Below are 12,840 nucleotides of genomic sequence, written 5' to 3'. Positions count from 1 at the left end.
TCCAGGATTCTCTGCATTTAATAGATTTTGTATAAATCTATCTGTAGGAAGCAGAGCTAAAGATTTGTTGCTGGATCAACTTGTCAATATTGAAGTGTCTAAAGAGACACTAAATGTACTATAATTGTTCCTAAAAGTCCTCAAGCACAATAAAAGCCTTCCAGGGAATGATTCAGCTGCTCACGAACAGTTATGCAGTGCCATCCCATACAACCAAGTAGGATTTGTAAAACAATCAGGTGGGACTAATAGAGAGGACACATCAGAGGGTTCTTTGATATTCCACACCAGCAGCTGGAGGCCATGTCAAGGAGCACTTGGTGCTTCATATAGCAGATAACTGAACTGACAGTGTCTGTAGTGACTGGAGAGACAGCATTTTTGCATCTATTGGCTTTAATCACCCAGCCCAAACCATGGTAGCTGCTTTAGAGTTGATCTAAATCTCCAGCAACATTCAGCTTGATTTCAGTGAGAGCTTTTAAGGACAGAGCCTAGCAGACTGCAGCCTTTTGTGGTTCACAAAGCTCTGAAAGTAATTCCAACATCTTTGTGTAGTATCTCATGGCACAGACTCTGTACCTTATAAAGGCAGAAATCTTGCAGGTCCTGGACTGCTGTTTTTTTGTAGATGTTTTTCCAGTATTAAACTTTATTCACTTACAAAGTGCAAAGTGCAAGTCTAGCATCAACCACTTCACAATAGCTTTTGGCTCCTTACTTCCCTCTCCTCTGAATACCATTTAAAAGCAGCGTCTGTAACATCAATATTTAACCACGAGGCTTGTTCTTTCTCCCAAGGAAGGGGATTGCTGTACACATGGACTAAATCACAGTGCCTAGGCAGCTGATGATAATGAAAGCATCATTCAAGATGAGACATTTGATTGCTACTCTAAAGCTTACCAGCGAAAGAAACGTGTAATCTCTTTTTTAATTGTATTTGAAATGAAGTCACTTGCTTAAATATTAGTCATCTGAGTTTATATAGCTCATTTTTAGAACTGTGTTAGCACCTGGCAATCCAGCCTGAGAAAGCATCAGGCTATCCCAGTCACAGACCTATTTGATTTCTTGTTCTTCTTTCTGCAATGTGTGACAGACTTCTTTTTTTCTGACAAGATTTACTTCCCGCTTGACAGGGGACAAATCCATGCACTCAGAGCAGCTGCCTGATGGAGAGGAAGCAGCCTGGCAGTGGTGCTCCCTTCCCAGCGCAGCTGGTCAGCAGGGCTGGTCCCTGTGCCAGCACTCTGCCACATCTCATCCCCCTCAGGGCAACAGGGTACCCCAGGCACAAGAAAAGAGAGTGACAAAGTACTTTATTTTCTGGCTGTGATGCAAAGACCAAGGTAATTTTCCGTATTAGTGCCCGTGACATTTTCCTGAACACTGAAAGAGATTTTTCCTGCTATAAAAACTATCCCTCTCTGCTTTCCCAGATGTCTTTGTACTTCCTTTCCCAAGTGTTTCAGTGTTGGTTTTTCTCTTCCTTTGCCTTAATTTTCTGCAGTGTAGAACAAGTACAAAGCATGCTCCTGGCAGAAAAGACACTGAAAAATCCTGCCTGCCCTCTGCCTGACTAAAAGCTATGCAGAAGCTTTCCTCATGTCTTCTGCACATCTGGAGATGGCGCTGATAAAGACAAAGCGTCAGATGATGATACCTAATGATTTATTTTTCCTTGGGGGAAGTGCTGAGGATACTGGATACACTTTGCAACACTGCTCCCATGAGAGTTTATATAAGCAGGGAGAAGAATTAACAGGCAGCCTTATAGGGAGAGACAAATTTATAAAAATGCATAAGCGTTAAGGAGATTTACTGGAATACCAAACACCCAGTACCCAGTCTGTGTTCCTGAACCCAGTGGGAGCATATGGAACTGGGAAGGTCTCTCCCACTCTGCAGGGACCATGGGGACAGATATCACCCTCCAAAAATTATCTGTATGTCAGGGATCACTGGAATACTGATGTGGAAAGCAGCTGCAGAGCTCACCAGCAGGAACTGAAGGCACCAGGTGTGCTGGGCATGGGGCTGTAAGGCTGCAAATAAGGAGGAGCTTGGATGCACTGGGTAAGGCTTGGGGGACCTGATTTGTATGAAGAGAAAGAGATGAGTCTTAGCCTGTAAGTGCATTAGTGGGAAAACTGCTCACTTGCCATTGACTCCTGACATGCCTCCTATTTTTGTAACAGTTGTAAGCAGTTTAAAACCAGTGAGCCTGACTCACTACTATGGTAAACTGTAGTGCTCCAGTGTCTTGACAACAGTCAAACATACTGAATGGCCTAGACAGAGTGTTTGGATTTTTGTCTGCTTATGAATTAATTTGCCTTGGAGCACTCAGACCTTCAAGCTGCACACCTGACAAAAAATGGGGTCAGGCAACTCAAGGGGCAGCACAGCACTATGCCTCTGTAGGAAAGCATTTCCAGGGCTAGGGGATTAGGGAACCATTTAAATCCAGGGAATCATATGTAACACAATGAAAGGAGGGAATTTCTCTGGCTTTCCTCCAAAAGCCAAGCATTATTCATTGATCAGAAAACAGATCTCCATCTCTACTGAGAGCATTTCTTCTTCCATTTGCTAAGTGGAAAATGACAGATGAGCTAGCTGTGCCCTTTCCCACATCCTTTCTCCTGTCTCTCCAGATGTTCCCATTGCTTTGCCCTCCTTCAGCACACCACAACTGCACCAGCAGCTACTTACTTGACACCTCTAGCAACCTCGGGGGCGGTGGAGGTGGAGGAGGTGGTGGTAACAGTGGAGGTGGCCTGCACTGGCAAACTTCCTGGCAGCTCTCTGTAAATTTCTCTGCTACAGGCTTGGAGCATGACTTCTGGGGCTCACCCTGAGTGATCTGTGAAGAAACAAGTCATTGCATGAGCAGCAGAACAGTGAAAACTGACAAATGTGTTTTTATAACCTGAGTACCTGAGTGGCACCTCAGACCTGCAGTGAGAAGTGAGCTAAAGTTCCTAAGATGTCCATTCCCTGCATGGTCCCCATTTTTAATATTTTTTTCTTATTTAACACAATATCTTTAAGACCTCTATCCCTCTGTCAAATGTGGTCGAGATTGGCCAGCTGGTTTCTGAGTTATTATGGGGTAAGGAGAAGGCAGGCAGTGGCAGACAATGCGATTGCATAAGCCTTTTTTCCTTAGGAAAGCCATCTAGCAGCATGCATTATTCACAGGGTCATTGCTGCAAGCCAAAGAGAGCTAATAAAAATTACAAGACAGTTAGGGTCAGGATTATGTTCATTTTCCTTATGGCAGAACTGAAAGCCAGAGGACATCCCTCCTCTGCTTTGCCAGCCTCACTTGAAGTTCAGAGAGCATTTCACAGGGTGTTTCACTTCCTGCCAAGAGGAGAGGCTACCGCATTTTAATCATCTGTGGACCACGGCAGTAACTTGGTTTAGATGGAAATGCCACATTGTAGCCTCCTGTGAGATGCAGTGTTGGCTAGTAATAAAAGTGAAGATGAGGTATTGCAGAACCCAAGCATAAGCATCACTCAGCCATGGGCAGTGATTTAGCCAGTACTGGTATATGATATATTCAGCAGCTTGATCTAGTCACAACCAGGACTACTTATTAACAGCTTATTTCTCTTATCATAGTAGTATTTACATAACTAGGGATTCAAGGAATATTCATAAAATTTGGTAAAATATAATGATACAAAATGGAGTCAGTCTCCAATGAAAAGGGAATTTGCTGAGCATCACAGAAGCTTTGAGAGGTGTTAACTTCAGAGGTCTCCAAGCTCTTTTTGAATGACTTATACAGGATACAATTTCAAAGAGACAAAGCAAAGCCTAAAAGATTAATAAGCATGTTATCTAACAAGGACTTTGAATGTAAGCATTAGGAGACCACCTGGGACAGGCTTGTGTCCCACTGAAGCTAAAGAGAGTTATGCTAGCATACTGTCTTGTACAGTTTGGTCTCAGGTGGGTTATTGTCCTAATAATAATGATGATTTTGGCCTAAATCATCTTCTTTAATTAGCTTCTTGTACAACATGCTGGCCATTACAAAGAAGATGTCTCATGCCATGCTTTCTGATCTGTTTTAGGCAGGCTTCTTCTGCCTCTCTGGCAGGGTCACCCAAGGTTGCCTTCTCCCCACTTTTCTCTCCTGCCCAAGTTTTGCTTCCCTTCCCCTGCCATCTCTGGGCACACAGTCTGTCTCCTCTCCCCTCTCAGCCCCGGCTCCCAGCACAGCCAGCATGCCTCTTCCACTACCCACAGCTGGGCACCAAGAGGGCTGCACTGCCCTGCAGGAAAGCTGTATACAGTCATTTTATATATTTCTGGCCAAAAAGAGGGATGTGGCTAATTAAAACAACATTACTGCACAAAGGACGTGTTCACATGCGTAGGAGGTTTCTAAATGCAGAAAGACGCATTACTCTGGCCTCAGGGAAATGGAGGTAGGGCTTTGTTGATTAAATATTATAGGGAGGAAGGAAAGAACAGAAAAGGCTACGTGTAGCTAAGCTGGAAGGACAGCTCAGCACAGCATAAGGCAGAAGGCTCAGTTCTTTAAACAGCTTGTCTAAATCTATTACCAAACATAGGGAAAAACAAATTCAGCACAAGTGCTTTCCAACTTTCCCCTTCACCATCAGGTAACAGTAAGAGGATGGTTAAAGACCATCCCAGACAGCTTCCAGGAACTTACACAAACTCTCTGAACACTCTAATGAATCAAAGCAACTTGGCTGCGTAATCCCTCATGACTAGTAATAAATCTGTCTGCTAAGAAGGTTTATTTGTTTTTAAAGTACGTGATCCCAGGCAGCAGAATATCCTCCATCCTGCTTCAGCTCTTCCAACACTGCTCACATGAGGGGCTGGGGCTCCAGGCACGTTCCCAAGACGAGCCCTGTGAGAGAAGCATCCTTCCTGTGCAGTGTGGGGCAGACCTGGGGTAGCTCCTCGTTCAACAGGTGTGACAAGATTTCCTGTGCTGGCACAAGGAGGCAGGGCAGCACCTCTCCACTGGTGTCAGCAGATGATTAGGATGCAGCTATTAACTCCTAGCTACAGCTACTGGCCCCTGCCTGGGCCCTTGCTTATAGAACCCTGAGAGCTCACCACAGTCTTGCAGGAGGCAGTGTGATGGCAGAGGATGGATACAGGGAAAAATAACATTGAGCAGACTCGGAGCCAGCTTCACTTGCGGCTCAGAAGCAGCTTTGCATATGTAAGTCTGAAGACAGTGCTGGTATGGCAAAACTACATTGACTTACTGCTCTAACTTAATATCATCCTGAACCAAAGGCTTTCTCTGTCTTTTTTTAGAGCTATTGACTGCTTTTAAATCCCTGGAGGCTCTCCTACCTTAGGCTGGTAATAGAGTGTCTTCAGAAAATAGTGGATAATTTTGTCAATTACTTTGCAGACAAGATTAACCCTATCATGGCCAGCCACTTGCTGCTTCTGCTCCTGTCTACTTTAAAAATATAATTTTAGGAAGAAAAAAAGGAAAATTTGCTTAGTTTCTCAACACTTTAGCCTGAATCTCTATAAAAATTTCCTATTATCATTTTTAAATAGTCAGGAAAGAACTGACATTTAAAAGCATGAGCTTTATCACCTATTTGTTTTTCTTCTCCTGTCACTGGGTGAAATGTGTGGTTGTTAGAAGATAGAAGTAGAAACATAAATATTACCTTGACATGTTTGTCTTAAAGGCTTAGTTTTAAAAACAAAGATATTTTAAGTTGGTTGAAATCTGCCAGGAAAAGGAAAGACCCAAATTGAAGTTGAGGGCCTCGGGGAGGAAAGAAGTAGTCAAGGACTGCAGCAAGAGGACAGAATAGTAACAGTAATATAAAGTAGCAGATAACAGTAGCAAGATAGAATCAGGGGGAAAAAAGGAAGGCATTTGGCTCCTTTTCAAGGAAAAAAAAAATCCCCCTGTTGATGTCTATTAGTCTTCTTACAAAAGAAATGAAGGCTATTACTTGTGTGTTCTAAAGGTAAGCAGAAAAAATCACTAGAAAATATGCTTTAGGGAACAATCTTGCTCTGTCAGGAGATGATGAAATAATACTCCATTGTTTCTTTCTTACTGTCTGCAGTTCAAGGTAAGCTGCCTTTACAGCATGTGGCAGGAAAAGAAAAGGATTTTGAGAGAGCCACACCTTCCTATGGTTAGGTCACCTAAATGAATCTGGCTTCAAACTTCCCTGTTTATTTGTTCTGGTAGACACTTCCATGGCCCCAGAATGGCTTTGGAAGACCCTTGCAGGTAAGGTGTAACTGGAAACCCACCAGGCTGCCAGGCAGTGTGTGGCACAGCGGTTTCCTTGGCAAGGGATCACCTTTGGAGATGGATGCACAGGGTTTGCTCCCTAACTCTTCCAGCCATTCCTCCAGCTGCAGGAGGTGCCATGAACATGTTTTCTTCACCTATCTGAAACTTGGTTTCTTGTTTGGTACGAGGCTTTCTTAACACATGAGCTGTTGGCCAGTCTAGGCATATGCTACCTGGACCTCAAGCTGATGCATTTTTTTCCCTGCTTCAAAAACACATAGAGAAAACACACAGAGTTGGCTTTATGGATTTGTGCATTTGATGTGAATATTTTTTGCAAAAAGGACAAATGTTTCAAAATACTTATGGAAATGAAAATCTGATCCACAAATGTCCAGAGAAGAACAAACAGAAAGTGGTAACTGGTGGCTTCCTTTTGCAGTCTCTGTCAAAGTTTGTGCTTGTGGAATACTTCTCTTTAATCCAAGATTTCTTTTAGAAAAAGTGATCCTTGTCCTGCTTCGCATACCGAAGAATAAATCTGCTTGTGGTCAGAACTATTCAGTATTTCAGTAGAGTCCCATGGGGTTGCAGCAGTCCACAAGCACGTCCTACTGAGTGGGATGGGAAAAGAGGATTAATACAGTCCCTGGAGGGTGGCCTTCTTGTGACTTTTTTAATCAGGTAAAAGGAGGAAAGCTTTAACAGAAAAGTGCAGTTGACTGAAGGCACAGAGACCTCTAAAAGCCTGCTGATGTGGCAAGAGCTTTGTCTCTTGGAAGCAGTCTACAGAGATGAGATGAGATCTCCACACCGCTGCATAAATCTCAAGGCAGTTCTGTGCAATTCACATTAGTTAATCCAGATCCATGTTTACAAAACCAGAAAAAATGTGTCCTGGCTATTTATCATGGCGCTTTCTGCTCTTTTTAAAATTATGCCAAAAGCCTCTGACAGAATCATCCCTTCCCTCTTGTCACAGAACTGGCTACCATGCTAATAAGAAAAGATTGTGGGTTTTGTTTTGGTTTTGTTTTTAGTAAGATAAATGCTTCTCCTTTGATTAGGATCTGACTGATTCTCTTAAGTGTCTCAAGGCAGGGCCTAGGGAGGGAATGCTGAGGTGGGAGGGAAGGCTATGCCACACTAAGTCATTGTGGGGACAAATGAGTGAGGAGGGGCTGGGGAATGTGAGAAAACATGACTGCTGCTATAGATGGAGCAGGGGCAGGGGAACCACGATTCAACAACACAGAATTAGTCAAGGAGAGAATGGCTTGTGAGACTGAAGATAAGAGCAAGGATTATGAGTCAACACGGGGAAGGGAATCACGGGAGGGGTTCAACGAGGAAGGACTTCCAGTTGCAGGACGGGTGGGAGGCTGGTATGCCAGGGAGCATACCTGCCCTTCCCATTGGAACCTGCTGAAGGGAGCCCTGGATAAAGCCTAATTTTGGAAAAACTGGAAAAAAGCTTAAGTATGAGCAGGCTTATTGTTCGTTCTTGCACAGAACAGCAAGCAATAGCACAAGTACAGCTGATGAATGGGACATTCATCCAAATTCCAAATTATTGCAAGGAAAGGCTAGTGGGCTGCTTGGCTTTTGTATTTCTCAAAGCGTATTTCAATTTTTATAAATGTAATTTTTTTGAAAGGTTGTTTTAGATCATGTGAGTAGTTTGCCAGAAATATGTTTATCCAAGGTTTTTTATTTTCTTTGCTCAATTGACTGATAGGAGAGAGGTTGCAGGAGGCATCTCTTTTCACCCAACAGTGCTTCCCCGAAAAATTCAGTTATAGTTTAGCTTGAGATTAGCTACCTAAATACCTGAGGAGGACAGCAGGAAGGTAGGGCTGGCAGAAATTTTCATGACAGGACATTGGTTTAAATGTTGTTTTTGTTGTATTTCTGTTCATTTTAATCCATAAGGAGCACAAATCCTCTTTGTCATTCATGGCAAGAGACAAGATGCTAAAACAAACAACATCTCTCTTTAATCTCTTGGGAGTCACTAAGTTTAGATCAGGGAGTAAAAGATGTGGAGTCTCCACTTTGTTTTTCCAAGGAAGAAACTGTAATTGGTCTGTTCTTGAACGGCACTTGGCTGGCTCATCAATCACTTCTCTGAAGACATATATTATAAATAAACTTTAAAATATCGAAGTGACGCATTTGAGCTGAGCTCTGCTGCTGTTCTGATTCTCCAAACTGGATGGGCGCTCTCCCTCACTGTATACCAATTTCTCCCAGTCTCTCTTGCTGGCCACCCACATTACAATCAAGGTCACACAACACCTCAGCGTCGGAGTTGGCAAAAGCTGATTCAGCCCTTTACCCAGAAAACCCTCAATTCAATTCGCAACCAGTACCGAGAGCCCACGGCACGGCACGACCGCCGGGGCTCCGCTCCGCCGCTGCCTCTCTCCGCGCATCTTGCCACCAACAGCAAAATGCGCTTCCCATCCCTCCGACCGCCGGCGCGCCGAAGAAAGTCAACTCCATCCTGCTGGGACCGAGTTCAGCGCTCCGGGGCTGGCTCCGCTCGCCCGTCCCGCACACCCAGCAAGGGGGGGCCCTCTCCGGGGACAGCAACAGCTCTCCCGGCTCTGGGGCTGCCTGCGCGACCACCGCCCCGCCCCGGCCTCCTCCCCGCAGCGCCGGGGGTGCCGGAGGGCTCTGCCCGCGGCCCCGCTTCTCCCCCGCGCCCGCAGCTGCCCTACCTGGAGGGACCCCCAGAGCGGGTGGAGGGCACAGTGCAGCAGCAGGGAGGGCCAGCAGCAGCGGAGCAGCCCCAGCAGCTGCCGGAGCAGCATCCCTCCTGGGCGGGCGGGCGGGGGTGCGGGCTCCGGGCGACCTGGGGAGGGAGCAGAGCGAGCCGGCAGCAGAGGCGTTGGCTCGCACCCATCCCCGGAGCGCGACTGTCCCAACTTTAATTCTGGAGGGGAGGGAGGGAAGGCGGGAGGGAAGGAGGGGGGGAGGGAGGCAGGGAGATGGGCGGGTGGGGAGGGGAAAGAGTGATCGGGAAAACCCAGAGCCCTGCAAGTCCCGGCTCCCTCGGCAGGGAGACGCGCCTCCACCCCCGCCCTGCCCTCCTCCCTCCCCGCCCGCCCCGCCGGCTTCCCCTCCCCGGGATGCTCCGGCTGTCGCCGCTGGCAACCTCTGCGTGCCGGGGGCTTCCCGGCCGGCGCTCACCGCCCAGCTCGGGGCTCCCGCACACACGGCAGGAAAAGTTTGGAGCCAGGCGCGGAAAACAGAGGCAGGGCCGGGGCCAGGGCCGGGGCCGGGGCCGGAGGGGAGAGCAGGGAGAGCGGCGCGGCCGCGCAGCCCGGGCATTGCATCTCCCACCAGCCCGCCGCCGCTGCTGCAGCGATTTTTCAAGTCCATCGAAGCAGTCCCTTCCGCGCACGGCTCCCCTGGTCTCTCCCTCCCCGCCCGGGCTCCTCCCGGCGGCAGCTGCCCTCCGCTGAGCCCCGGCGGGCGGCTCGGGACCGGCGGGAGCGGGACCTGCGGGAGCGGGGAGGGGGACATGCGGGATCGGGACATGCGGGACCTGCGGGACCTGCGGGATCGGGACCTGCGGGAGCGGGGACAGGGACCTGCGGGATCGGAAAACGGGACATGCGGGACCTGCGGGTCCTGCGGGATCGGGACACGCGGGACCTGCGGGATCGGAAAACGGGACATGCGGGACCTGCGGGACCTCTGCAGCCCGGAGCGGCACCGACCCCAGGGGTAGCGCAGGATGAACCGGCACCCCCGTCCTGGAGGAGCCCCATCCCGAATTGCGGCCAGGAGGTTTTGGGGTTGGTGGTTGTTGGTGTTCAGCCCTTCTCTCATGCGTGATGCAATGGCTTGTCCTGTGACAGGCGGGACACGGGGCTGGGTCGTTCCGGTGTCTCTGGGAGGTAATAGAGAAGATGCTTCACGGCATTTCTGGTTCTGTGTTCTAACAAAATGCAGAAATGTGTAACAGTGCATGAGGGGAAAGTGGATAGACCACCCCTCAATACCACGGCACCACAGTCCAGCTTCCCCACAGGAAGGAAACAATAGAAAACCAAGAATGAAAATGGTTTTGCTTCCAATGAAGCACTAAAAGCAAAACAGCTGTTTTCTGAAACGTGGCCATTGCTGAAAGTTGGGCCTTGTGGGTATCAAATGACTATAAAACATTTGTTGTTGGGTCCATGACACAGGGATCCCATTTTCTATGTTTCAAATGCAGTAAGCACGTGGGTTTGAACAAAATACAAATTCCAATGTTTACATTACATATCGAGAGATGAATGAGTTTGAGGATATTGACCTTTGTTTTTCTTTGTATTTCATGTGCTCACTGAGCCAAGTTTAATCACCAGTTTCATAAAAATCTGCTCAGAGAAGCAAGAATGGAAATACATTAACCTCTGAACTGATATACAGCTAAAATTCTTTTTTCATACCACTGTTACATTCATTTCATGTCCATTCATTTCAGCCCCGACAGGCACTGTTTTAAATGTCAGGACTATCAGGCCCAGCAGCATTTTACAAATGAGAACAGCACACTGGAATTTAATGGTGTTACACCTGAGTTGAGGTAGAGTCACTGAACCTAGGCATCTATTTGTAAATCTCCATGTTGTGGTTTTATAAGAGCAGAATTCAGAGAGGCAGAGACATTATGATCTCGGGTATAGGAAGTAATTGTATGGCAAAGATATTTTCTGTAATGATGCTGAAAAAGATGGCGTCCTTTTCTGTAAGCCTACTGTGCAATATGCAGGGCTTAATATATTGTGCTCATTCAATTACAGTTTTAGTGAGCTGGAGTCACAAGAGAGCAAAGCTTTTCAGGCTTTCTGGTGATTTCCTGAAGGTATTTCAGCACTTGGTCACAGTACAGAACATAATAAATTGCACCATCTGTATACATAGTTCTTGGTTCCTGACAGAATGAGAGATAAGGCTTTAGGCATTGTATGCCAAAAAAATACAACACAGATTTATTTTCTTTCAGTATTTACAAAGCCTTAATGTCTGAAGAACTGTGGATTTTCCTGCCATTAGCAATTGCCCAAGTAGCTGTCTCAAAGTGCTGTTCCTGTGGTTCAAAAACAACGCAGGGAACTGAGAGACAGAGCCAAACTCAACCCCCAGTCACACGGAAGCAAGCGCAATCAGGGATATTGTTCTGACACAAACAAGAGCAGAGTTTGGCCCAGGTAATCAGCATCTTTTCTGTCTCACACTGGTAATTGACAGCTCCCTTGGGAAAATGATTGGGCTGCAAATACATTAAATCCAGCCTCTGGACCCAGTTATATGGCCACACAGAAGCCTATCTCCCATTAGTCTGAATGGCTGAAGAAGGGCTGAATGTGTGCCCTGTTCTTGTCCACATGACACCAGTACTTTTCATTAATTACTTCAGTTTTTCTGTAGTTTCTTTGGAGAGAAAATAGGAGTCCAGGAATTTTCTCCACTTATAAGGATGATAAATGACATAATGCTTGCAATACTGTAGGCCCTGAATCAATATGTTTTGCTTAATAAGGCATTAAGTGTTTTGTAGCACCAGGACTGGTATGTGGAAGAATACAGTGATTTATCTGCAGCAGTCACACTAATGAAGTGTGGAGATGGGCAATGGCTAGGGTTACCATCCTGGAATCAGAAACAGGATTTCCTGGGTTGCAATCCCACTACTACCAACTTCCTCTGCTACGTTGGGCATGTTTTTAAAATTGCCTATACTAGATTCCCTGCCTGTCAAAACAGCACAGAGATCCAGCTACTTGAAATTTTTACTGTGTTTGGTGGGAAATGCAATAACAAGATCCTGTCCTCCAAAAAGTTTAGCTCATCACAGAAACATGGAAGAGTATCAGATCCTTTGCTGGTGTGATCAACAAAGGTCTGTGCTCTGGTTCAGTGCTCTGGAGATGAAAAGTGATTTATAAGTGTTACAGCTCAAAATAATAACTTACAATATTTTAAAAGGGTCTTTCTTTCCAGAAAAAGATTGCACAAACAGCATCATTCAAGTAGTTTCTTGAAAAATTTTAGTCAAATATTAATACTTAATGGAATTATGACCGCTATGCTTTTTCCCTTTCATCTTTGATTTGATTACCAAGGAAGAATATTTGTCTTGTTTGCTTAATTTTTTTTTTTTTTTTTAACAATTGCTGATAATCAGAGAAATTGTGATTAACACTCCAATGCAGCAACTACTCTGGAAACATTTGTAAGGCTTGCAACACTGATTAGCTGTACAAACAAATATTGTATTCCTTTAATCTAAGTAGCCATAATGGTTATAATGGACTTTAAGAGGCTATTTATTCTGTAGGTATTGATGGAGTTTACAACATAAATTCAAGTGTTCAGAGAGCACAGGAGAAGGTTCTCTTCAATGTTGACTTGTCCAAACTTTATTTAAATCAATAGATATTACCCAGTCTGACTTTAGGGAAGTTTTGTTCCTATGTCTTCAGAGACATCAGAGGGATTTTAACTGAAGCCAGTAGCAGAGGAAGCAAAGGCAACCTCTTCTCAGGCTGTACAGTCAG

The 12,840-nt window shown here is 45.9% G+C and overlaps 1 protein-coding gene across 2 annotated transcripts in view; it reads right to left on the bottom strand.

Moving 5' to 3' along the window:
* PRIMA1 (proline rich membrane anchor 1) overlaps positions 1–9,263 on the bottom strand; it is a 49,959-nt gene extending 40,696 nt beyond the window's left edge. The window contains exons 1-2 of one of the 2 annotated variants that reach the window (XR_004418198.2): positions 9,007–9,263; positions 2,719–2,869 (exon numbers count right to left, since the gene is read on the bottom strand). Coding sequence is in view for 1 of the 2 variants with exons in the window: in XM_033062394.1 (XP_032918285.1) it covers positions 2,719–2,869; positions 9,007–9,099 (244 nt within the window). In the remaining variant the exon portion in view is untranslated. The remainder of the gene's footprint in view (positions 1–2,718; positions 2,870–9,006) is intronic. The other variant, XM_033062394.1, reaches the window with a different exon arrangement.
* Between the last annotated feature and the right edge of the window lie 3,577 nt (positions 9,264–12,840).

This window comes from Catharus ustulatus, chromosome 6 (genome assembly GCF_009819885.2).
Source record: "Catharus ustulatus isolate bCatUst1 chromosome 6, bCatUst1.pri.v2, whole genome shotgun sequence".
Classification (NCBI taxonomy): domain Eukaryota; kingdom Metazoa; phylum Chordata; class Aves; order Passeriformes; family Turdidae; genus Catharus; species Catharus ustulatus.
Note: the sequence above shows the minus strand (reverse complement) of the source record. Positions and strands in the feature narration are given on the sequence as shown.